Genomic DNA, 23,960 nt, shown 5'->3' with positions numbered 1-23,960 from the left:
GCAGCAGCTTTCTCCATATTGTGAGTTTTACCTTGATGTCACCTTCAGATTCAGCTTTTGTTCAACATGAGGTATTTGCACAGGTATATTTAGCTGTCAGTGCACACAACTGTCCTGTGCTGCTGTTTCTTGGCATTCAGGCAGGTGCTGTTTAATTAAGGTTTTTGTGCTCTTTGTGCCAGTTTCTGCTCTCATTCATCCAAGATTAGTGGGTGTAAAGATGAAAAAGGGGATATGCCACCAGTGGGTATAAATAGATTGAGCTGGTTACTTTTAATTATTGCTTGGGAGTGCTGTTGTCCCCAGCCACAAGCAGTAAAAGCCAGCCACAGGCAGGGATCCACTAAGAGAAGATCAAAAGGTGATGGAAATCACAGAATCACAGAATGGTTTAAGGATGGAAGGGACCCCAAAGCTCAAACTGTCCCACTCCCTGCTATGAGCAAGAACACCTTCCACTGGACCAGGTTGCTCCAAGCCCCATCAGTCTGGCCTTGAACACTTCCAGGGATGGGAAATGTCCCCACCTTTGGCTTTCCGGGCAGACCATCTCCCTTTTTGGCCCCGTTGTTCCATGCTGAGTGCCACACAGCCTCTCAGCTGTGTCACAGCGCTCCCTCCCAGGGACAGCGGCGTGATGACCTCTCCCCCTGGCTCCCCACAGGTGCTGAAGGGCTTCCCTGACTGCCTGCAGGCCGACATCTGCCTGCACCTGAACCGCACGCTGCTGCAGAACTGCAAAGCGTTCCGGGGCGCCAGCAAGGGCTGCCTGCGCGCCCTGGCCATGAAGTTCAAGACCACTCATGCCCCGCCCGGAGACACCCTGGTGCACTACGGAGACGTCCTCACCACCCTCTACTTCATCTCCCGCGGCTCCATCGAGATCCTCAGGGAAGACATTGTGGTGGCCATCTTAGGTGAAAAAGTTCTTCCTTCTGCGAGGGGTGACGGGCGAGGGGCGAAGGGTGGTGAGCAGTGAGCACTGGAGGAAGAACTTGCCCCCATGCTGGGGAAGGGAAGGTTGTTCCTCAGCATCTGATGGGTCCCCACACCAGTGGACAGGGCAAGGAGGGTCCCTGGGAGATGCCAGGGGGAAGCTGCAAAGGAATGAGGAGAGCAGAGCAGAGCATGGCTCAGCAGTCCCCAGCCATCACTGATGATCCCCTGCCCTGGCTTGGTGTCACCATCAGTGGTGGCTTTCACAGTGTTATCCCCAACACACGCAGTCAGGGTTGGGTTTGCTGGGCATCCCCTTGTTCACAAGCCCCAGAATAAAGGGTGCTGGACCAGAACAGCTGGAGCAGTGGTGGGTGCCCACGTGTCCACAATGAGCTGTCTCTTGGCACAGGGAAGAACGACATCTTTGGGGAGCCCATCAGCCTCTACGCCCGCCCAGGGAAGTCCAACGCCGATGTCAGGGCCCTGACCTACTGTGACCTGCACAAGATCCAGCGTGAGGACCTGCTGGAGGTCTTGGACATGTACCCAGCCTTCTCTGACAACTTCTGGAGCAACCTAGAGATCACCTTCAACCTGCGAGATGTGAGTGCAAGGGCTGTCCCGGGGAGCAAATGCGGTCAGGGCTTAAATTTGGCAAGTGGGAGGGCTGAAGCAAGGATGTCAGGAGGTGCAACAGCCACATTTCCCAGGACATTCTCCACGGAGTTATGATTCCCCCACAGCAGGATACGTCTGCTTTTACAGTATGTGAATGAACTTTGTCCTTTCCTGACAATTTTTTTTCAGAGACCTGAAATATAGCCAAGAAAGTAAAATTCCCTCCATGTTCTGTCCCACTCTGGGATGTCCTGCCACTTGCCATGGCCCTGGCACACTTACCTGAGTCTCAGAGCAGCAAGGACAGCCTCAGGATAATCTGAAACCAGTCCAGGAGGCACGGGGTGGGACAGGGCAGTGGTGAAGAGGACATGGCAAGGGCTGGAGCCCCCGTGGCACACACGGATGGGACAGGACAGCCTTTCCCTGATGAGCAGCCCCTCTTGTTCCTCAGGCAGACAGCGTTCCCCGCTCACCCCTCAGCGAGGAGTACGACTGCACCTACCGCCGGGCTCGCCGCCGCAAGCACTCCCCGTGCCAGCCCCACAAGCCTGGTGAGTGCCCCTGGGCTGCCAGGGTGGGACAGTGGGGTCAGCATCACTCCCCGTGCCAGCCCCACAAGCCTGGTGAGTGCCCCTGGCTGCCAGGGTGTGACAGTGGGGTCAGGATCATTCCCCGTGCCAGCCCCACAAGCCTGGTGAGTGGAGTACCCCTGGGCTGCCAGGGTGGGACAGTGCCACCAGGATCCATTACTACCTGAGCAGGTGCCCCAAAGCAGAGGTCGCTGGCGTCTCAGTCCCTGCAAACCATCCTGCAGGCGCCCAAGCTGCCTCCCCTCCCTCCCCTTGGGGTGCCCCAGCCCTACAGGCATCCTGAGGGAGTGGGGGGCTGGTTTTTTCACGTGTGGTGCTGCCCAAAGTGACGTGCTGTGCTGTCCCACAGACCCAGACACGGGCATCTCTGACCCGGAGCAGTATCACACCTACTCCGAGCTCACCAACCCACAGGAGCCGCTGAGTAAGGAGCAGTGGGACGACCTGGGCAGCAGCACCTCTCCCTGCTCCCAGGCCAGCGATGATGAGGCCAAGACTGGCAGCCCTGTGAAAGCTGAGCCCTTCCCCACAGCCAAGAAGGATGACTTGGCTCTGCCCTCGCTCAGCCTCATCACCACCAGCGCCGGCAACACCGAGGTTGGCAAGCAGGCAGCAGAGAGCAGCCAGTCCTACACAGGTACCCAGGGCTGGCAGGAGGGTGGGGAGACATGCTTGGGTGTGGTGGCCTTGGCTTGGTGGCTTGGAGCAGGGCCAAGCTGCTCATGGGCATTTGAGGGGAGCCACACTCCAAGACCAAGTGTCTTGGCTGCCTTTTGTCCCCAGCTGGATCTGCTGTGTCCCTCCTGTGCCACTCCATGTGGTGGTGGCTGTCTATGTGTGTGGGTGATGGCTCTCCATGTGTGTTGGGGATAGCTCTCCATGTATGTCAGGGTGGTGGCTCTCCATGTGTGTTGGGGATGGCTCTCCATGATGTCAGTGGTGGCTCCATGTGTATGTTGGTGATGGCTCTCCATGTATGTCAAGGTGGTGGCTGTCTATGTGTGTGGGTGATGGCTCTCCATGTGTGTTGGGGATGGCTCTCCATGTATGTCAGGGTGGTGGCTCTCCATGTGTGTTGGGGATGGCTCTCCATGATGTCAGTGGTGGCTCCATGTGTATGTTGGTGATGGCTCTCCATGTATGTCAAGGTGGTGGCTCTCCATGTGTGTGGGTGATGGCTCTCCATGTGTGTTGGGGATGGCTCTCCATGTATGTCAGGGTGGTGGCTCTCCATGTGTGTTGGGGATGGCTCTCCATGATGTCAGTGGTGGCTCCATGTGTATGTTGGTGATGGCTCTCCATGTATGTCAAGGTGGTGGCTCTCCATGTGTGTGGGTGATGGCTCTCCATGTGTGTACATGATGCCTTTCCATGTGTGTTGGTGAGAGCTCTCCATGATGTCAGTGGTGGCTCCACATCTATGTTGGTGATGGCTCTCCCTCTGTGTCAGCTGACAGAATCCGAAGCACCTCCAGCGGGGCTGGAGGATGCAAGACAAGTTGCTGAGATGTCTCCTCTCCTTCCAGCCACTCCCCTGGACATTCCCAACATGTTCAGCTTCTGGGAGGACCGGCAGGCAGCCCACCCTGCAGAGCCCCTGCAGCACATCTCGCTGGTGCACAGCTCGCAGGACGTGCCCCTGCACGGCGACTGCAGGCCCGGGCACATCGAGTCCAGGCTGGAGCTCCTGCAGGCCCAGCTCAGCAGGTGGGCAGGGGTGGAGAGGACCTGGGGACTCTGGCCCATCACCTTCTGCTTTCTAGAGGTGGCCGCAGTGGGACACTGCATTCCTGGGGAGGGTGGGAGTGCTTTGCAAATGCAGCGGCTTCTCAAAGGGCAACTCCTGACCCTGACTGCAGCCCAGCCCCTCATCTGGGACCTGCCACCACCCTTGGCATCTGTCACCACCCCAGAACCTCCCTGACACTGTGGGCTCTGCTGCCCTTGTTGAGCTCATTTCACCACACACTTGTGTTTGGGTGTCTCTCCAGTGCACCATCCCAGCTCTGGGGGACAGATCTGCCCACTCTGTCAGTGATGCTGTGACTGTGTCCTGCAAGTGGGGCTGTGCCCACTCCTGCCAGACTTGTTCACTTCAGTCAAGGACAAGGCAGAAAGAAGAGACTTCTACTTTTCTGTTTTCTTCTGTTCCTGAGTTAAAAGTGGTTGGCACTAACCTGCCTTGCTCCATCTGTCAGCACAGGCATCTGGCCTGGAGAATTGATCCAGATTAAAACTAACCATTGCGATTTTTTCCCCCCTCCAGGGTAATTTTAGCTTTTTTCAAATCCCCGCTCCAGATCCCAGTTTGGCTCCACATAAAATTGGGCAGAGGATGATTGAGTGTGGCAGGAGAGAGATGGCAGGATTGATCTCTCTCTGGCAGGGCCGGTCTGAAGCTCTCTAAAAACCTCAACAAGCAGCAGGCAAAGCATCACTGCCCTGGGGTAGCGGGGTTGGCACCTCCTCCCAGTGCAGGATGCAAAAGGGTTCTCTGGCTGCTCTGTCCCCAGGCTGGAGTCCAGGATGTCGTCAGACATTCATGTAATCCTGCAGCTCCTGCAGCGCCAGCTGTCCCAAGTGCCGCCCGCCTACAGCCCCATCTCGCCCAGCTCCCAGAGCCTGGCCATGTACGGCATCGTCCCGCGGAGCCTGGAGCCGCTCGCGCCCTGTGCAGCGCTGCAGGACCAGGAGCTGCCCACCCAGGAGCAGGTAAGGGCACCCCAGCTGGCTCAGCACCCACCAGGTCCTTCTGTCCACCCAGGAGCAGGTAAGGGCACCCCAGCTGGCTCAGCACCCACCAGGTCCTTCTGCCCACCCAGGAGCAGGTAAGGGCACCCCTGATGGCCCAGCACCCACCAGGTCCTTCTGCCCACCCAGGAGCAGGTAAGGGCACCCCAGCTGGCCCAGCACCCACCAGGTCCTTCTGCCCACCCAGGAGCAGGTAAGGGCACCCCTGATGGCTCAGCACCCACCAGGTCCTTCTGCCCACCCAGGAGCAGGTAAGGGCACCCCTGATGGCTCAGCACCCACCAGGTCCTTCTGCCCGCCCAGGAGCAGGTAAGGGCACCCCTGATGGCTCAGCACCCACCAGGTCCTTCTGCCCCAGTCCCGAGTTCTCTCCCGGCAAGGCACAGCTTTGCACACTTATGTGGCTCCCCAGGGTTTTGACTTGGGAGCAGATCTGCCCAGTGCATCTCTGGTTTTGGGGCACAGCTGCCATCCTCAATTGCCGCCAGGTTGTCCCATCAGTAGGGAAGGAAGTGGTTCCTCTGCTCTGAGGCTCCCCCAAGTGAAAAATAACATTTTGGGACTTGGAGCCTGATGAGGAAAGAGTGTGGCTACTTTATTTTGCTTTTACCATCTCTCATACAATTCCTTGTTTCCCACCAGAGCCCGAGCTACACGGAGGTAGAAAAGTTCCACTTGAAATCCAGGGACTCCTTGTCAAGCGGGATGCAGCTGTCTGCGTCATCCGACAAAACCCTGACCGTCTACTCCGAGCAGGAGCACCACTCCCCACCTCTGCCCAGCCCAGAGCCTCCCCACCAAAGGGCACCAAGCACCCAGGGACTCTCGCGGGGCTCTCGTTTCCCTTCCCTCCCCGAGCACTTGGAGGCATCTTCCGAGCACCAGGACATTCAGAGACACCTCTCCGACCCCGTGCTTCCTGCAAGTTAGAGACGTGGGGGCCAGTCAAGAGGAACCTCAACTGCAAGCCCGGCCAGTTGATGTTGATTTTGACTGCAAGGGTAAGACATTGGACAATGCCATTGGCTCAGGGGTATAATTTGTAGCTATCTTCTGCCACCGTGACGGGAAGGATAGAGTGGCTGGCTTCCGAGGTCAACGTTTTCCAGCGGTTCCCATAGAGTAGATTTCATTTGCACATTAGAGAGAACCTAGAACAGTTGTTCTTACAGCCACCACCGAGCTGGTTAGGCCGCGTGGTTCCCACCACCTCCTCCTTGCCAAGGCTTCTTCTTGAGAAGGGAACAAGCCAAGCGAGCCACAGCAACCACAGGAGAGCAAATCCAGGGCTCTGGGCTGCGAGGCTGCTGTGCTGGAAACCTCTGGAGCAGGGACCACTGTGTTGGGACAAGGCTTGCAGGTCTTGCAGAAGGGTGGTCACCAGAGGAGGAGTGTGAGATCTCCATGGTGTGGTCCAGGGCAAACTGCAGGTGGCAAGCCCAGGACAAGGACAGAGGACAGAAGCTTGTCCTACTTGATTGCCACTGAGAAGTGAAGGGCCAGCGGCCCATGCCACCTCAGCCTGCTTCAGCACGAGTCCCAGAGCAGTGACTTCTCCAGCGAGGCTGATCACACCTTGCAAACCCCAACACGCATCCCACGGCTCCCCGGGTAAATCCAGCTCGTCACTGGCCTGGGCATAAAGCACAAAATTCAAAAGCACAATCCCAGAAAGCTGAAAAGCCCCGTGTCCAGTCCTCAATCCCAGGCTCTCTCTTTTGATAAGGGTTCCATAGGTGCTTCCCCCTGCCCACCCTTCTCTCCGCAGAGGCCGTAGGAGAAGCCCACGTAGCGCTGCCGCCTCGCCGCTCGCTCGGGTAGATGCTGTGATAGTCCTAGGCCGCCAGCTCAAGTAATGTATCGAGCTCCCTCCGAGAGTAGTCAAACTGTGAGCAGCTCTTTCTCCGGAGTTTTAGTGTACACTTTGCTAATAAAGATGTTTTTGGCACCTAATGTGAATTACGGCTGTGTTGGTTGGGAGCATCCATGAATTCATCCCAGGCATCTTGGCCCCAAAAAGGTCAAGCCCAGGTTACTTCATGCAAGGAGTGTGGGGCTGGCAGAGCTCACCTGCAGTCACCATAATTAACCTCTCGTTAATTAGAAAGAAGCCCGGGCCCGTCCGCCACCCGGCCGAGGCGGGATTCGAACTCGCGGCACACTCGAGAGCCTGAATGGCCCCACCCGCCTCGGGCTGGCGTGACTGACATCACTGCCAGCCAATCGATCATCGATAAGGGCTCAAGATCCCGCCTCCAGTCACTGCGACCCCGGGTAGCCAATAAGATGTCGACAACGAGAGCGCCCGCCCTCTTGGGCGGGGCCAAGCGCAGCCGTAGGTTGTCCCAGCCAGAGCGCGAGCGTCCGTTTGGAGTGAAGGGTAAAACGACCAATAGAAAACCGAAACGGGCCGAGCGCACAGGCAGATTATCCAATAGGCAACCGACACTCTAAATGACAGTCAGGGCATCCAACTCGGGTGCAGTGGGCGGGGCTCCCCGCGTGGCTTCCGTTCCCGTTGTGTGAGAGGCCGAGTCCCAAACGGCCTCAGCGCCGCTGCCGCCGCCGGGTCTGGGCCGGGGCCGGGGGCCGAGCCGGGGCCTCCCCGTTCCCCCGGGGGCCGAGCCGCGCCTCCCCCGCCGTTCCGAGAGCCGAGCCGAGCCTTGCCCGCCTAGGGGGCCGTGCCGTGCCGTGCTTCCTCCGCTCCCCATCCCGGGGGCCGCGCTGAGCCTCCCCCCGGCCCGCCCCGGCTCCCCGCTCGCTCCAGCCGGGCCCCTCCGCTCGCTCCCCGGGCCAGGCCCGCGGCACCCCCGGCCCAGCCATGTCGCTGCACGGGAAGCGGAAGGAGATCTACAAATATGAGGCGCCCTGGACCGTGTACGCCATGAACTGGAGCGTCCGGCCCGACAAGCGGTTCCGCCTGGCGCTGGGCAGCTTCGTGGAGGAGTACAACAACAAGGTGGGCAGCGGTGGGCGCAGGGGCTGGCCCGAACAGGGGCTGGCCCGCCTCGTGCCGGGGCCGGGTGGGCGGGGGGCAGCGGTACAGAACCGTCGGGTGCCCACCGAAGTGCGGGAGCTGCGCCAGGGTCAGGCTGGTCTCCTTCTAGCCGAGCCCTGGGTGCTGCTGGGTTTGGGATAACGCTGCTGCAGGGCTTCTGGTGACCTCTGATCTTCGGTATTAACGATTGGGTTGACTTCAGTCATATAAACACCGTGTGCTGTGAGTTCTCTGTGGTGTAAAGGGCTGGGAACTAAAGGTGTGAGTATGGGATGAGTGTGCTGCTGCTGCTGCTGCCCTGGCTTGGGCATATCTGGCTTTTTTTGGTCAATACAAAGGAAAGTTCATGGCCAGGGTTGAGGTTTGTTCATTTATATGCATATAGACATAAAGAATTCACCTCAATCGGAGGAAGAACTTCTTTCCATGGAGGGTGGCGGAGCAGTGGAACAGGTTGGTCAAGCAGCTTGTAGAGTCTCCCTTTCTGGAGACATTCCAAAGCCACCTGGATGTGTTCCTGTGTTACCTGATCCGGGTTACTCTGCCTGGAAAAGGGGATTGGGCTGGATGAGCTGAGTTTCATTCCTGCCCCTGTGATTCTGTGATGTACAGGGTGTCTGAGACTGTTGGAAATGTGCTGTTCTCGTTGTACTTTCTTGCTGTGGTGATAACTTTTTCATAAGTATATAAACCACTCTCAGTATTGATTCCTCAGTAGTTTTCCCCGAGAACAAGGGTGTAATGAGGCATGAGATTGTATCTTCAGTGTTTCCCTGCAAAGTGTAAGTGAAGAATGTCACACTGGTAACAGAGACTGTGTTCATCTCTCAGAACACATGTGCAGTCACTTCTGAACAACCTTCAAGGTGCTGGGCTGGTATAATGAATTGCATAGAAGTAGAGATGAGAAGATGGATGAAGTTACAGTGCATCCTGAAATTTCTGTGAGGCTGAAGGTTTGCCCAGAGAGCTTGGTTTATAGCATGTAGCTTTGTCAAGGTGTTTGATGGAGATTGGGGAAAATAATGTCAGCATGTTGGGGTTAGGGCTCTGTGCAAGGGTGTGGTGACATCTTTTAGAGGGGTTAGATCACTGCCCTCACAGCAGTCCTCAGTGTGGGCTTTGCTGAGCACATTGCAGTTCAGGCAGTGTCAGCCCTGTGTGGGAGTTGTGTCCTTCTCCTGGAGACCTGGGAATGCTCCTGGGGACAGACAGGAAGGTGCTGAGCTTGAAAGCTTCCAATTTGTTCAAAACCAGCTTGGAAACATTTTTCTAGAAGGTAAAAGAGCAAATCTGCTCACCCTGTCAGCCATCACATTAATGGGCTCTGGGACACAGACTGAAACTGCTTGCCAAGACCTGTTTGAACCCCAGTGAGTTTTGTTTCAGCTTGTCCACCTTCACTGATCAAATCACTGCTACAAGAAGACAGATGCCTTGCTCTGGATGGAGGAATTAAATAATTTGAGGTGGTGTTTCCTAAACTTCTTGGGTTGGGAAACTGCAGTGAGCCACTCTAACCCTCGTGGGTCAGTGTCACGATGGGAGGGCACAGTGTTCATGGGTCCTGCTGTTTAAAATGCTCCTGGCTGTGATCTGTGGAAAACACCAGGAAAGGCTGATTTTTGGGATCTATCTGCAAGACAAAAGTACAGTCCAGTTTAGGAGACAGCAGAGGTTGTGGTGTGCACAGCACTGGAGCAGACAGACAGGTTCTGACCAGGTGCTGCCCAGATCTCCACCTCCTCCCAAGCAGGGTTCAGGGCAGTTCTTCTGCCAGAACCTCGTTTGTTCTGTAAGATCTAGCACTGCAAAGAAAAATTGATTGAATGCTGGAGATTAATTGGTGCAGTGACATCTTTCTGATTGTACATGACCCTAAAATAATTGTGAAATGTCATTTTGGGTAGTTACTAATTACATTACCGTTTTGGGGGATTTCAAACTACTATGGACTTCACAGTTCCTCCAACCATATGAGAAAAAGAAGCTGTTACCAAATTCTGCATCATTTAGTTCTGATTCTTTAGTATCAAGTTGGAAATAGGGTTTTTTTAGAAGTTAAGGAATGCTGATTAAAGGTGATTCTTTACTGACATGCACTGTTGCAATTATGCTTTATGTTGATAAGTGCTTGGATTATAACATGCTAAAATTAGATTTGGATTTTCCTATCTTCAAGTGTTGGAGCAACAAATAAATACTTAGCATTCCTAGTTACTGTCATGGCATAATCACAAAACTAGCTGAGACTGAACACACTGATGTTCGTTTTCTCACTGGAAAAACTTACAGGGAGATGTAGGATGGTTCAGATTGTATCCAGTACTTTCCCATAGGCATTCCTCAGTCTCAGCATTCTTGCCTCTCTTGCACAGGGGAGAGACAGGGCTCTGCTATAATCAACATCCTAGAGAGAATCCCATGTTCCATCCCCTCGTGCTCAGCCTGCAGGAGAGGATGAGTGCAGGGCTTCTGTAGTGACTGTGTGTGATGGAGTCCCAGAGAAGAGTCACAGCTCTGAATTTGCAGAGCTTGGAAGAGCAGAGCTCCTCAAGCATTGCTCCTGCTCCCCCTGGTAGCTGCTCCAGCTCTGCTGGTGATAACACAATTTCTGTTCCCTAACCCAGCCTAAATATGTCAAATATCAGAGATACTGAATTGCTTCATCTTAAGGTCTGAGGAGGGGTTAAATGTGAATATCACTGCAGGAATATTTACATTAACACCAGTGAAAGGGGGTATTTTGCTGTTTGAGATTTGCTTCTGGTGATCAGGATGCTGATTGCTTTGTGTAGGATTAATACACTCATGTTGAGTGGAAAACAGCATAAGCAAAGGAGAAGTGATTAGAGGTCGTTTGTCTTCTGATCTAACCTTGCCATAAGATTTTCTATCACCAAGGACAATGTGCTTCCTTTGTAAAATCTGCTTAGTACTTCTGATCCCTAAAGGAGTTAGGAAGCTATTTGTCAATCACTTTAGAAGTCTGGGAGATTTTTGACTGATTTATATATACTAGGGTGTGAAGGATAGTAAGGAGTAGTTGTAATAAAGAGAGGGCAAGACAGGCTGTATTTCAGTTTTTGGAAGCATATTTGGCTGCATCTAAGTGTTTGTTATGAGATGGAAAGGATGGAGCTTCTCATTGAGGGGGGGCAAGGCTCTGCATTTGAGAAAAATCTCTAAATGAGTTCATAAAACTGCAAATTAATTAGATTTTAAGATCAACGGAAGCATTTCTGTTTTGGGGAAAAATATGATAAATTTCTCATCTAGCTGAAATGTGTAGTTGATTAGACAAATTGCTTATCCCAGGATAAGCATAAATTTAGGATTTTTTTCAGATAAACATCTTTTTAAAAGTCCATTAAAGTACTCTTCTCATGAGGAAGCTCCTGTGTGGAAAGTAGTAGGAAATTACAACTGTGAGCAGCTTACAAACTGATTGCAGTGAGTGGTCCCCATAATGTTTGTGTTTGAGCAGCATTTCACACAGTGGGACTTCCATCCTGTTTGGGTCCTGAGTCACTGCAGGTTAAACAAGTCCTCCCAGCACCTTTTGTTCTCTGCACACTTTCTGACATGTCAATATTTTTCTAATAACATCATGTCTGGGACTTCAGGCATTACTTCAGGTGCTGTCATGGCCAGGCTGTGTGGAGATGGTTTCTTGTTTGCTCTGTTTTGCACCATTCTCACAATGGGGCAAGTCTAGCCCTTCCCCCTGACACTTCATTGTGCAAAAAATGAATTTGGAATTCAGTTACCTAGAATCTCTCAGCAGACCTGCTTTCTTGGTCTTGGTTCACACAAAACATTTGAATTATGTAACCATTTTAGCTCCCCAATGTTTTAAGTTTGAATTCTGTTTTACTTTCTTCCTCTCTGATGTGATTAATTTAATTTTTCATGCACTTGTGACAGAACATTTTGGGTCATGTGGTGCTGAAAAAGCTTGCCAGCTACCTGACATGATCCATCACAGTCTGCAAGGTTATGCCCAAGAATTCCATGATATGCACTTTAATTGTGCAAACTACAGCTTGTTTTGCTCTCTGAAAATGACATTGTCAGCACCAGTTCAGTTAAGGATGAATTGGAATAATGTTTGTGCAGTTTAAGTGTGTGATTTAAACTGGGCTTTGTGATGTGGAAAAGAGAAGGGTGGTCTTTAATCCTTCAGGATTGGATTTCAGTTCATTTGGGATCATCTCCTCAAATGAAAGCTCTGTGATTATGGATATTTTCTTTACTTATATGCCCCAGCAGCACTTAATGATTTCTCATTTCATTGACATGATGATCCTTTTGTGTCGTCCTTGAGGTGACAGAAAATGTCCTGAAACCCACTCAGTCTTAATGCTGTCATTAGAAATTAGTATTTTGATTAAATGCTTTCTTTTAAATATGGTTTCTCACAGGTGCAGCTTGTTGGCTTGGATGAGGAGAGCTCAGAATTCATTTGCAGGAACACCTTTGATCACCCCTACCCCACCACAAAGCTGATGTGGATCCCAGACACCAAGGGAGTCTACCCAGACCTGTTGGCCACCAGTGGTGACTATCTGCGAGTGTGGAGGGTGAGTGAATCCTCCCTAGGAAATGAACCATGAACTGAATTGTGTTACATATTGGTCTCTTTTTCACTCAAGATTTTCTTGACTGCAATAATGTGACTGTATGAGGACTGTAAGAGAAGCAGAATTATCATGGCAATTGCTGTTTTAATCAGCTTATTGAAAATGGAGCTGGTGGCTGTGTTTTCGAGAGCTTTAGGATGTAAAGCTGAGAGGAAGGAAACCTAGGATTAACTCCTAATGTTTTGTGCCAGAGGAACAAGTCAGGTGATGTTGCTTTTTAAGTCAGATGTTTGATTTTCTCTAAAGGTGGGTGAAACTGAGACCCGGCTGGAGTGTTTGCTGAACAACAACAAGAACTCGGATTTCTGTGCTCCACTGACATCATTTGACTGGAATGAAGTGGATCCTTACCTGTTAGGTGAGACTGACAAAATGTTATGGTTTTGGCACACTTTCTAATTGAACCTGATGAAGTCTGGGCTGTAACTGCTGTTGTGTCACTGCATGTCCCCTGGCTAATCTGATAATTAACCACAGACTGCTGCATCATAGAAACAGCTGTTGTTTCACTTTAAAAAATTTAAACAATCATGTCATGGGGACTTTTTTTTCATTGAAAGGTGCCCTGTTCAGTGCAGAATGGTCACTCAGGTTGGACATGGGACATTTGGGGGTAGAGAGTCTTGGCCTTCAGGGCTGCTGAGCTGTTGTTGCAGTTCTGAGTAAGGATGTCCATCAGCTCTGTGACTTATTTCTGGGTGTTCTGGAGTGAATTTGAAACTGTGCACTGAGCTGTGTGTTTTGTGAAGCCATTTCAGCAGCAGGAGGAGAGCCAAGAGTCCTTCATTCAGTTGGAGGAGGGGGCTGAACACTTAAGGTTTAATTATAGCCTACAGGAAAAATTGTGAATCCAGGATGACTGATGCAGAGGTTTGTTTCCCAGAAGAGAGCAGCCATTTATGTCAGGGGGATTTACCCAGAGATTAACAGTGATAATATGTCCTAGTAATTATTTACTACATTATTTATTTTTTGTGTGTTACATGTCTCATCTCTTAAGAGCTTTAGTGCTAACCCCACCTTCAGCCCACATCAGCAATCAATTAATAATAACACGCCATCAAATCACTGATTGAATTTGGGGTTGGCACACACTAGAGATGAACAGGATGGGAAATCTGATCTCACAGTTGCATCAGGCTTTGGAATAGATTGAAGCAGACGTGAGCTATTTACACTTTATTCCTGTGTGGAAGGCTGTTTCTGCAGTTAAAAGGTTTGGGTCATTTAAATGCATGGAAGACTGCTGGCTGTTTGACATTCTTGATTTTAGTCCTATGCTGTTCTCGTGACTATTTTGATCTGTAGATGTTGGGGGATGTTACATTAACCCAGGAAGTGATTAAATAATTTGTGACAATATTAATTTTGCTAATAGAAGTGGTTTTGTTTCAGGTACCTCTAGTATTGACACAACCTGCACTATTTGGGGTCTGGAGACAGGACAGGTTCTGGGAAGAGTAAATTTGGTGTCTGGCCACGTGAAGACCCAGCTTATTGCACATGACAAAGAGGTGATGGGGGATTTTGATTGTTTACATTGCATCTTCTAAAAGCACTAGAAAAGGAACAGAACTTTTTTTTTTTCTTGAGCAATTTAATCATTCAAAAAGATCATTTATGCAAGTTTGTATACGTTTTTTCTAAAATTACATACAGGTTTGAGTACCTAAATACTGCTGGCTATGGAAACAATTATTTTACTCATTATAGACTCTTGACTTAAGAACATGCTTGTTCTATTCTTAGCTAACCTTCTGATCCAATCTTTTACTATAATTTGACTATAATATATGTCATAAAATAATAATACATATTATTTTATTATATATAATATATATCATAATATATAGTATAGTATAATATAGTATAGTATAATATAGTATAGTATAATATAGTATAGTATAATATAGTATAGTATAATATAGTATAGTATAATATAATGTAATGTAATATAGCACAGTATAATATAGCACAGTATAATATAATGTAATGTAATATAGCACAGTATAATATAGCACAGTATAATATAGCACAGTATAATATAGCACAGTATAATATAGCACAGTATAATATAGCACAGTATAATATAGCACAGTATAATATAGCACAGTATAATATAGCATAGTATAATATAGTATAGTATAATATAATATATATCATAATACCTAATCTAATTTTTTTATTCTTTTACTGTAATATATATCATAAAATAATAAATCAAACTTTCTGAAACATAGAGTCAACGTTCTCATCTTTTCCCTCATCCTAAGACCCCTGTGAACGCCACCACAGTGCTGTGCTGTGCTGAGTGTCAGCTGTACTGTGCCATGCTGTGCCATGCCAGGTGTGAGCTGTGCAGTGCTGTGCTGTGCCAGGTGTCAGCTGTGCTGTGCTGTGCCATGCCAGGTGTGAGCTGTGCTGTGCTGTACTGTACTGTGCCATGCCAGGTGTGAGCTGTGCCGTGCTGTGCCGTGCCAGGTGTCACCTGTGCCATGCTGTGCCCGCAGGTGTACGACATCGCCTTCAGCCGCGCGGGCGGCGGCAGGGACATGTTCGCCTCGGTGGGCGCCGATGGCTCGGTCAGGATGTTCGACCTGCGGCACCTGGAGCACAGCACCATCATCTACGAGGACCCCCAGCACCACCCGCTGCTGCGCCTCTGCTGGAACAAGCAGGACCCCAACTATCTGGCCACCATGGCCATGGATGGCATGGAGGTGAGGCAGCAGCTCCTCTCCCCTGGCTGCTGGGACAGGTGGCTTGGTACTAATTTACACCTCAGTGTTTATGGTAAAGGGGCAGCATCAATACCTGAAGTGTGATTAAGGACCAGTTCTTAGTGCACTGAGGAGTTAAAGTGACTTTGGCATTATAAACTTGAGCTTTATGGCTTGTATATATTTCAGCTCATTTTTAAGAGTCGGAGCAGTTGGGCAATAATTTTCACCTAATATCTTTGAGTCACTTTGTTCTTTCCCAGTGCAGCTTTAGTTTGTTACCAAGGCTGCTTCAGGGAAGCACAGTTTGTTTGCCACTGTGGCCTAACTCACAAGACCCCTGTCAAGTCTGGCTTCTTTTGAGACACATGGCACAGCTTTAGGAACAAGGCTTGCTTGCCTACCACATCCTTTAGGAAAGAGCCATGTTTATAGCCTGATCTCAAAATATTTTGTACTTGGAATAGATTAATTTTTTTAATGCAGTTTATTAATGTAGCTGATTGTTTTTCTGAAGGTTGTGATTCTAGATGTCAGAGTTCCCTGCACCCCAGTTGCCAGGTTAAACAACCACAGAGCGTGTGTAAATGGAATTGCCTGGGCACCTCACTCTTCCTGCCACATCTGTACAGCAGGTAAGTGAGACCTACAGGAGAATCTCAGAGTCTTCTGCTGCATTTGCAAAATCTTCTTCATCCTAAAGTATATGCAATTCTCTGCCTGCCTTTTGCTAAAGAATACTTGCAATTTAGAAGCTCTTTATTAGGTGACTTTCCTAAAATGTTACAGAAATAGACACCTACTAGAGTGATGAGACCAGTACCCAAACTGTGCATCAGCTCTGGTTAAGCTCCTGTTATTTTAATGCTCCTTAGCTTTTTTGTAATGCAATTTTAAATGTTTTCTGCTGTTATGAGTCCCACTGGTCACTCATTTATCAGCTCTGTCTTGGGTAATGTGTAATGATCCAAGTTTATTTTGTTGGATCATAATTGTGTGGCTGTATCTGGCTTGAATGTGGATCAGGACTGGAACAGCCATGTCTTTCCTGGCTCCTGAGGCTATAGGCCAGTAGTGGGCACACGTGGAGATCCTGTTACACTGACTGTGCTTGCATTTGTTGTGTGTGTGCAGCGGATGATCACCAGGCTCTCATCTGGGACATCCAGCAGATGCCCCGTGCCATCGAGGACCCCATCCTGGCCTACACAGCTGAGGGAGAGATCAACAATGTACAGTGGGCATCCACCCAGCCAGACTGGATAGCCATCTGCTACAACAACTGCCTGGAGATCCTCAGAGTCTAACTTTGCAGCTTGGTGCACAGTGAGGCAGGGCTGTGTCCTTCCCCCTCCCCTCTAAAGTAAGAACACCACCAGTCAAGTGGCCAGTATCTGTTGTTGCTTTGCATCTGCTGTTACAAGAAACTGTTACAAGAATCGATGGCAGGGGTCTCCTGTCTCTCAAGACTCTAAAATGCAGAGACGTGCTGAGCCTCTTGGAACTTCTGGGTTCTGGTTTTCTTGTGAAATTCCTTTTTTTCCCTCAGTAAAAGTTCTGTATATTTGTTTGTTGACTGTATTAATAAGCTTGCAGGCTTTTAAGTTGCTGCATATGTCCATGTGTTTGTCAGCCAGCTGAGGCAGCACATCCACCAGTTTAACAGATGCAGGTGCAAAACAAGGTGGGGGGAAAAAGACAATGATGTTAATGGCCACCTTGGCAGGAATCTTTATCATTCCTGTTGTTGCTGCCTCTAAACTGTTTAAACGTTTGTATGTTTTTTATATATTGGGCTAACTTTCTATTGAGTAAGGTTTTTCTCCCTAATTCTTACTTTTGATATGTGATCCACTTCCATATGTCCAGAGCAGGACCTGTTCATGGATACAAACCACAGTAACACTGCAGGCTCCCTGGCAGTAAAGGCCTGCCAGAATTAACTGTTGCCTTGGCTCCCTGTATCTGGTGACCTGGGCAGAATTTTCTGGTGCTGTGAAGTACAAGTACTTGTTGCACAATTTCTTTACACTTTTCTGATGCTCAAGGCAGTTGTTACTATGGTAGGTCTTATTTTTAAATTCTGACTGAGTTTGTGTTTATCCTGCAGTTGTGTTAGCAAACAGAGCAGTGATAGGTTGAGAATGAAGATCTGTGCATGACGTGAGCTCCCAGGAGGTAAACAATTCCTGAAAAAATGTACTTGTAATGGGCTTGGGATTGACACTTCCAACCAAATTATTTCCCCTTGGAAGACTTACCTTATCTAAATCAAAATAAAATGGTTTCACACTTTGTAGCTTGCTTGATTGGCAAATAATATGAGCAAGATTTTGTGGTTAGGCTCTACTTCAGAGGAAGTGTTTGGCCTGTGTTCCTGGGAGGTCTTGAAGGGAGCAAAAAAGCAATCTTGTTGTGAAGTGTATTTGCTTTATACTGCCAGGTCTTGTTGAATGAACAAGACAAGTCAGAAGAGCTGGTCTGCTACCCAAAAGAAAGCTGTTTCTTTGAAAGAAGTTACTCCCTAATGTGATGCACAAAGGTGGATCTGGAAGGAAAGAAGCTGTGCCATTGAGGCCAAGGTTTGGCATTTGTCATCCTCCTGACTTTGGGGGGATGTGCCAGAGGGCTTCTGTTTGGAATAATGATCCCTCTACAATAATACTGTTCAATGAAAGCTGAGTGGATTAGGCAAGATAAAAATCCTTGTTGGAGTTTTACCATAACACAGGTCCTGTGCTGAAGGCTCTGCAGTTCTCTGACGAAGACATGACAGCCAGAGCTGCTCTGGAAGGGTGTGCAGCCCAGTTTCTGTGTAAATGTCAGAAACCATCAAAATTCTTTCCACCTAATGAGTATTCACCTGCAACTGGAGGCAGATTATAAATAGCAGGACACTGGCAAACTTGCATCTTGTCAGTTTATGCAGGAAAGGCAAGTTGGGAAAGCAGTTGCTGTGGAACACTGAAGCTGACACTGAGAACACTGTCAAATACAGAACAGAATCTGCAGAGTTTTGTCATTCTGGACATAGAGAAATACTCCTCTGCAGGCTGCTTCTCACCGTGGAGCTCAGAAAAGCATTGCCTCAGGAATTTGATAGGAATTCATTAGGGGCAGCTGTATTCCATCACTCCTTTTGATAGCAGAGAACCAGGAGCTAACACTGTGCAAGCTGGTGTTTTGTCAGTGTGTTCAGTTGTGGGATTTCTGACAAAGCTTCATTTGACTTGAAGGTCAGTTTTTCTTATTAGCAGCACTAGTGAGAGTGGTGTGTTCCACAGACAGGCTTTAGCTGGATGTCAGAGCAGTGTTAGCCAAACAATCACTTTTTGCAATAGCACTTCATCTAAAACTGGAAAAAACTTACATAGGATGAAGCAAAAATTGGGCTTTTCCTAGCAGGAGTGGCTAATGGCATTCACAGCTTTAGGAGTCATCTGAAACACATTCACAGGCTTGTCATGCTCTGTTTAATTACAAATGGCAGGCAAAACTGCCATTTGAGAGGGAACTACCTGCAATGTTAGTGCTTTCCATGTCCCCTTTTTGCTTCAAAATTTACTCCTGTACAGATTCCTGCATGAGTCAAAGATGAATGCTAAGATAATGAGAGCTTGTGTAAAGGAACTCATGCTCTGAATAGCCAGGTAGATTCTGCATCTGTTGGAAATTAATCCTGTTAGGGACCTGAAGAGGATCCAGTGTCTGTTCTTGCATCCCTGAAATTGATGGAAGTCTGTTTGTGAAATTGTGTACTTACCCCAAATGCATCAAAGGCAAGTGAAGGAATCTTGGATCTAAATAAAGCCTATATCCTGGTTTGTTTTTTTTTAGCCAGTTGGGATACCTTCTGGATCTACAGCATATTGCTTTGGGCATAATCCATTGTCATTCTTCACAAGAAATTACATTTTAAATCACTAGAGACTGTTTTGGCACAGGGAAATAATACTTAAAATAACTTCAAAGATGTCCCTTGAAAGGTTAATGAGTGAAAAGACATGAAAATCCTCATGGGTGAGATGTTCTGTAGTGCAAATGGCACTTCTATATAGACAAGGAAGGGAAAGACTTTGGTGCCCTTTTGCCAACAGCTGCTGTGACCCAGTGCCAGGGAGGGAATGCTGTGCTTGGTGTTTGTCTGCAAGATAAAACAAACCCTGACACTTGTGAATTGAAATACACAGATTATTACAATTCCCCTGTGTGACACTCAATTTTGTAGGGTATAAAGCCCCCATAATCATTATTTTTTCCCAAAGTTCATGAAAATAAATACTTTGATATTCAATTTCTGTTATTTGGTGCTTACTGCACAAGCAGAGGATGCAGAACAACTGCTTGCAAATACTTCATGTTTTTTGGGTAGAAAGTAACATTAAGGGAAGAGTGAACACAGATGAGGTGAGCAAAGCAGAAAACCATGTGCTGCTGTTGGTACAGGCCAGCCTGGTTCTGGGACAGAAATAATTCTGAATTAGGAAGTTCTGTATCACTTCTCCAATTGATTAATTCAGGAGACTAAACTATTGTTTGGTTGTTATGTTCTGTTTAAACCAAGCTTTCCACAGATTCCTACTATTACGTGGGCAACCTGCTGGCTCTCAGCCAGGAGATGTTGATGATGTAAAATTTGTTAGGGAGGTGAAAACCAGCAGTTAACAAGTTGAATGTTGAATTAGTGTGTAGTGTGCCAACTTTGTGAACTGTCTAAATGAGGAGGGCTATGGTAGCTTGCATCTGTGGGAATTGTACTTGTGTGTGCAGGGATTTAAAAGGCAAGGATTTGAGTGCTTTGACAATCTATTTAGAAAGAAAACACAGTGGTTTCAAATAATATGAAAGAAGACTGCTAAAACAGGTTGTTTCTTATGGAACCTTGAAATGTATTTAACGGGGGAGGCATTGCCTCTCATAAGTCAAAGTTAATGATCCTTTCAAAATTTAGCAGTAATTACTCTACTGAATGTTCTGGATAATAGTGAAAAGCTCTATTTTTGCCTCATGGTGCAATGAGAAGCTGCCTCAGTCTGTAGATCATAGCCTGCCAGAGACCAGGTGAGGGGAGGAATCTGATGTACAGAATTCACAGATGTTCCTGTGCTTGTTGTCAATGGAAATAAGGAGCTGAGTGTGTCCATTTTGTTCTCTTGCAGATGGCACTTTAACAAGTATATTTTTGGTAAGATTAGGAGGAGAGTCATCTTTTCCTCAGCCCTTGTAGGGTAGGCATTTGTGTTGTGTAGAAAATGTTAAATAATGACTGTCGCCAAAATCCTAAACTGGGGATGACCCTCACTTGTTTTTACTGAAAGCCAAAAATGTGAGCACTTGACAAGGCTGTAAATGTTAAACTGAAGCTTCATGTTGTGAGATTGGCACTGTCCTGTAAGGCCAACCCAAGGGATGTGCTGCTGCATGTCCCCCAGAGTCCTTTTTGCTCAGGAACTTGGTGGTGTTTGGGAATCCTCTTCTTTACCATCAGAACACGATGATGACAGTGCTGGGTTGGTTGTGTAGGGATGTGCCTGGAGCCTTTGGATAACTTGAATTTTGTGAGAGAGAAACGGCAGCTGCTGCCTGGAAATTCACACAGCCTGAAACATTGAATTGACCAGATGGTTAGTGGTGTTTTAACTCTTTCCAGACACACTGCAAGGAGTGGACAGCAGCACAGCCAGGCTCTGGGCTCAGCAGGCTGCACAGTTTCAGTCCCATCAAAGTACTAAAGGGCTGAGTTTTCCCATTGCTTTTTTCAGTAGCAAAGTGGTTCCACCACCTCAAATGCACAGTTATCCTGTCAGGTAACACAAATTCTCCCTAACATGTGTTTCCTGCCTTCTGCTCTCAGAGCAAGCCTGTACCTGCTGTTCTGTGCACATGGAAAGCAAAGAGCAGGTCACTGTCAGCTCTGTCCCAGTTTCAATTGATCTCTGCAGAGAATCCAGGGAATTAATTGTATGTGGCACTTAAAGAGCACTTTCTGATGCAGCTGTACTTCCCCTGCTTACCCAAGAAGAGTCAGAAATGTTTCATTCTTGAGGGTTTTGAGGAGAGTTTAGGATGCCCCTGACTTGGTTTGTTTTCTGGAAGGGATCTTCCAATCAGCAGTAAAAGGAGCAGTAATTAGAAATGCAGCTAAATACCAATCACTGAAGGCTCATCTGGTGATTCATGGCAGACACCCGATGCAAAGGGACTTGTGAGAGTTGCTGCTGCCTGTTTCAGGTGACAAGTGTGTCTGCCAAGGACCTCAGTGGCCTTTTGTGCAGCCTCTGATACTTAGCATCAAGCGAGAATTTCCATAGTCATAAATTATCTCAGTGGCTTCCATCAAGCTGGTTTCTTTATAGGAAATCTAACAAAATTAAGGAAAAAGGCTATTTCCTGACAAAATATTGTGGCCATGTGCAGCTGTAAACCCATGGTCCAGCTCCCATTCCTTGGAGTTTGTTTTCCATATGCAACTCCAGCCCCTCTTGGTGCTGAGGGTGGGTCTGTGGGGTCTTAGCAAGGCAGAAAAGCAAAAACCAGAGCAGGACAGAGTCCCAGTGCAGCTGGAAAAAGGTATGTTGCTTTTTTTCACAACTTGGGAAATAGGAATTATGAAATTACTATTTAAAAAGAACGGTTTTTTTTAACCCTTGGGTTGCTAGCAGTGTAAAATGTAATTTAAATCCATTGCGCCGAAGCATTTTTGTTACCAGTAGCCAAGTAGGAGATTCTACTTTTAGGTGTGTTTTCCCTTCTGCTCTTCCCATTCACAGTCCTGTTGTGGTAATTTCCTGAAGGTGTAATCTTTGTAGCATGATTGTACAAACATCCATATGAGATTCCTGACTTCTTGTTCTCACTTAGAGTATGTTAAAGCAATAGTAATTTTACTTCTGTCCTTTTCTCCACCTGCAACTTTGCTACTATTCTGTCCTAGAGGAGTCCCAGTATCCTGCTATTCAACAGACATATATTGTTGACATGGATAACTGCAGTGTCCCTATATTCCTTTATTTTTATGGAGAAAATATAAAAGGGTTTGTTACAATGGATTTTAACACCTGAGTCATGGAACCATATTGTTGAAACTGTAAATTTTAAGGCAATTTTCTGAACTCGCTTGAAAGTGGAATGTTGCATCCTTTTATGCTATTTCCTGCTTCCTATGTAGTTTTATTCAGATTTTTTAACCTTCTTTCTAAGTTTCGGCCTCCTGTGTATTAGGTACAGTATTTTCTGCCTTTCATACTTTGTAATAAAAATGGAACATTTGTAGATTGACTGCAGTTCCCTGTGTGATGAGTAAAAACCTGGGGGGAGCAGAAAACTACAAAGACACTTCATTCCTTCTGTGTGGAGAAGAGGAGGCTGATTGCTTTGCCTTGCCTCTGCAAAGCTGGTGAAGTATATTGATCCCTCATCCTACAAATACCCAAACAAACTTGATAATTCCAGCTACCCTTAAATTGCAAGTTTCCCCAAATACATTATAGGAACCCAGTCACTACAGAACTCCAACAGAATGGTTAATGCAGCTGTACATTAAATATTTGCTTTCTTAAAAATCTGCTGCAGGGTCTGTGTATCCCAGTGTTGTTTCTGCTCATGTTTTCCAACATTTGTTTGTTCCCTGCTCAAAAAAATGGGAATTATCTGTTGTGTGGTTTTGTTTTTAAGATGAGGGGAAGAGGGATTTTTTTTTTTTTAGAGTTTAAATAATTAGTCTCTGAGGGATTTTGAATATATGCAAAGTGTAAACAAAGCAATTGGGCACTTCTGTAGCTTTAAGTCTCTCTCCTGGGCAGGGTGACCTCTCTTAAAGGGTTTTTTCCACTCTCAGTCACTGCTGTCGTGTCTGGAATTGGGGCCAAGAGGAGAACAGTGTGGCAGAGCTTGGACATTTATACCTTGGGCCTTGGCAAGCAGGACGGATGACTTCCCTAAGTATTTAGATTCAATCTAGTTCAACTAAACCCTTGGATTTTTTTTCTAATTCTTTGTGTACTGGCTTTGAAATAAAAGCTTATTGAGCTTCATGACCACAGTGGAAAGAGTTGCCTGCAAAGATGCTGCAGTGATTTTTAAGCTATATATGGACTTTGTGTTAGTAACTCCTGCTCAAAAAAAAAATACTTTCTTTCTAAGAATTGTTTGTCTTTCGCCCTAGAAATGCATTTGCATCCTCACAGATTATTTTTGTCCCTGGATTTGTGCTTTGGAACACTCCAGAGAAACTTCTCAGCTCCCGCTATGGTGGAAGGAGGCAGCTTGTGCAGATTGGAGCAGTGCAAGAAGTGGTGAACTGGTGGGTAATGGGTGAAGCAGGTTGCCTGTCAGTGTGGCAAAACAAGAGGAATGTAGGTAGAAAAAAAGATGAGAGGGGGTTCTGCCTTTTGTAAATGTTATGGACCAGCCAACATCTGGCACAGCTGTTTTGTTCTGTGACTGTGGGGAGAGTCCCTGCGCTGAGACCAGCTGTGAATGAAAAATTAATCATCAATCAGGCTTGAAAATACTTGAAAGAAACCCTCTGGGTTAACCCATGCACAGCAATGGCTGTAGAGAAAAAGTGGCCTCTGAGATTATTCTGGGGCTGTGACTGGAAGAAGCATTTCATTTTCAGCTTTTTCATTCGTGCTGTTTTAGAAACAGTCCAGACTGTCAGCTCAGAGGAAGTGAGGATCTAAAAGCATATCATATT

General features: G+C 47.6%; 2 protein-coding genes across 2 annotated transcripts in view; both read left to right on the top strand.

Moving 5' to 3' along the window:
• The window catches only part of KCNH6 (potassium voltage-gated channel subfamily H member 6), a 33,019-nt gene extending 26,165 nt beyond the window's left edge, over nucleotides 1–6,854 (top strand). Inside the window, exons 10-16 of the mRNA XM_058041768.1 lie at nucleotides 665–917; nucleotides 1,349–1,542; nucleotides 2,012–2,111; nucleotides 2,500–2,787; nucleotides 3,677–3,857; nucleotides 4,664–4,862; nucleotides 5,544–6,854. Of these exons, the coding sequence (XP_057897751.1) occupies nucleotides 665–917; nucleotides 1,349–1,542; nucleotides 2,012–2,111; nucleotides 2,500–2,787; nucleotides 3,677–3,857; nucleotides 4,664–4,862; nucleotides 5,544–5,831 (1,503 nt within the window). The 3' untranslated portion in view covers nucleotides 5,832–6,854. The remainder of the gene's footprint in view (nucleotides 1–664; nucleotides 918–1,348; nucleotides 1,543–2,011; nucleotides 2,112–2,499; nucleotides 2,788–3,676; nucleotides 3,858–4,663; nucleotides 4,863–5,543) is intronic.
• Nucleotides 6,855–7,607: 753 nt separating this feature from the next.
• Nucleotides 7,608–22,540, top strand: DCAF7 (DDB1 and CUL4 associated factor 7). Its single transcript, XM_058041792.1, has 7 exons — nucleotides 7,608–7,860; nucleotides 12,324–12,482; nucleotides 12,789–12,900; nucleotides 13,938–14,056; nucleotides 15,053–15,262; nucleotides 15,780–15,897; nucleotides 16,397–22,540. Exons 1-7 carry the CDS (start codon nucleotides 7,723–7,725, stop codon nucleotides 16,567–16,569), a joined length of 1,029 nt encoding a protein of 342 aa, XP_057897775.1. The 5' UTR covers nucleotides 7,608–7,722; the 3' UTR covers nucleotides 16,570–22,540.
• Nucleotides 22,541–23,960: the final 1,420 nt, after the last annotated feature.

The sequence above is a fragment of the Melospiza georgiana genome, chromosome 28, assembly GCF_028018845.1.
Source record: "Melospiza georgiana isolate bMelGeo1 chromosome 28, bMelGeo1.pri, whole genome shotgun sequence".
Lineage (NCBI taxonomy): Eukaryota > Metazoa > Chordata > Aves > Passeriformes > Passerellidae > Melospiza > Melospiza georgiana.
The sequence above is the reverse complement of the archived record's forward strand: the minus strand, read 5'-3'. Positions and strand labels throughout refer to the sequence as shown.

Excerpts from the sequence above, each read along its gene's own strand:
- DCAF7 (XM_058041792.1), top strand. The coding sequence starts at position 7,723 with ATGTCGCTGCACGGGAAGCGGAAGGAGATCTACAAATATGAGGCGCCC. Across the intron at positions 12,901-13,937 it reads AGTGGATCCTTACCTGTTAG|GTACCTCTAGTATTGACACA; the intron begins GTGAGACTGACA and ends GTTTTGTTTCAG. Across the intron at positions 15,898-16,396 it reads CTGCCACATCTGTACAGCAG|CGGATGATCACCAGGCTCTC; the intron begins GTAAGTGAGACC and ends GTGTGTGTGCAG.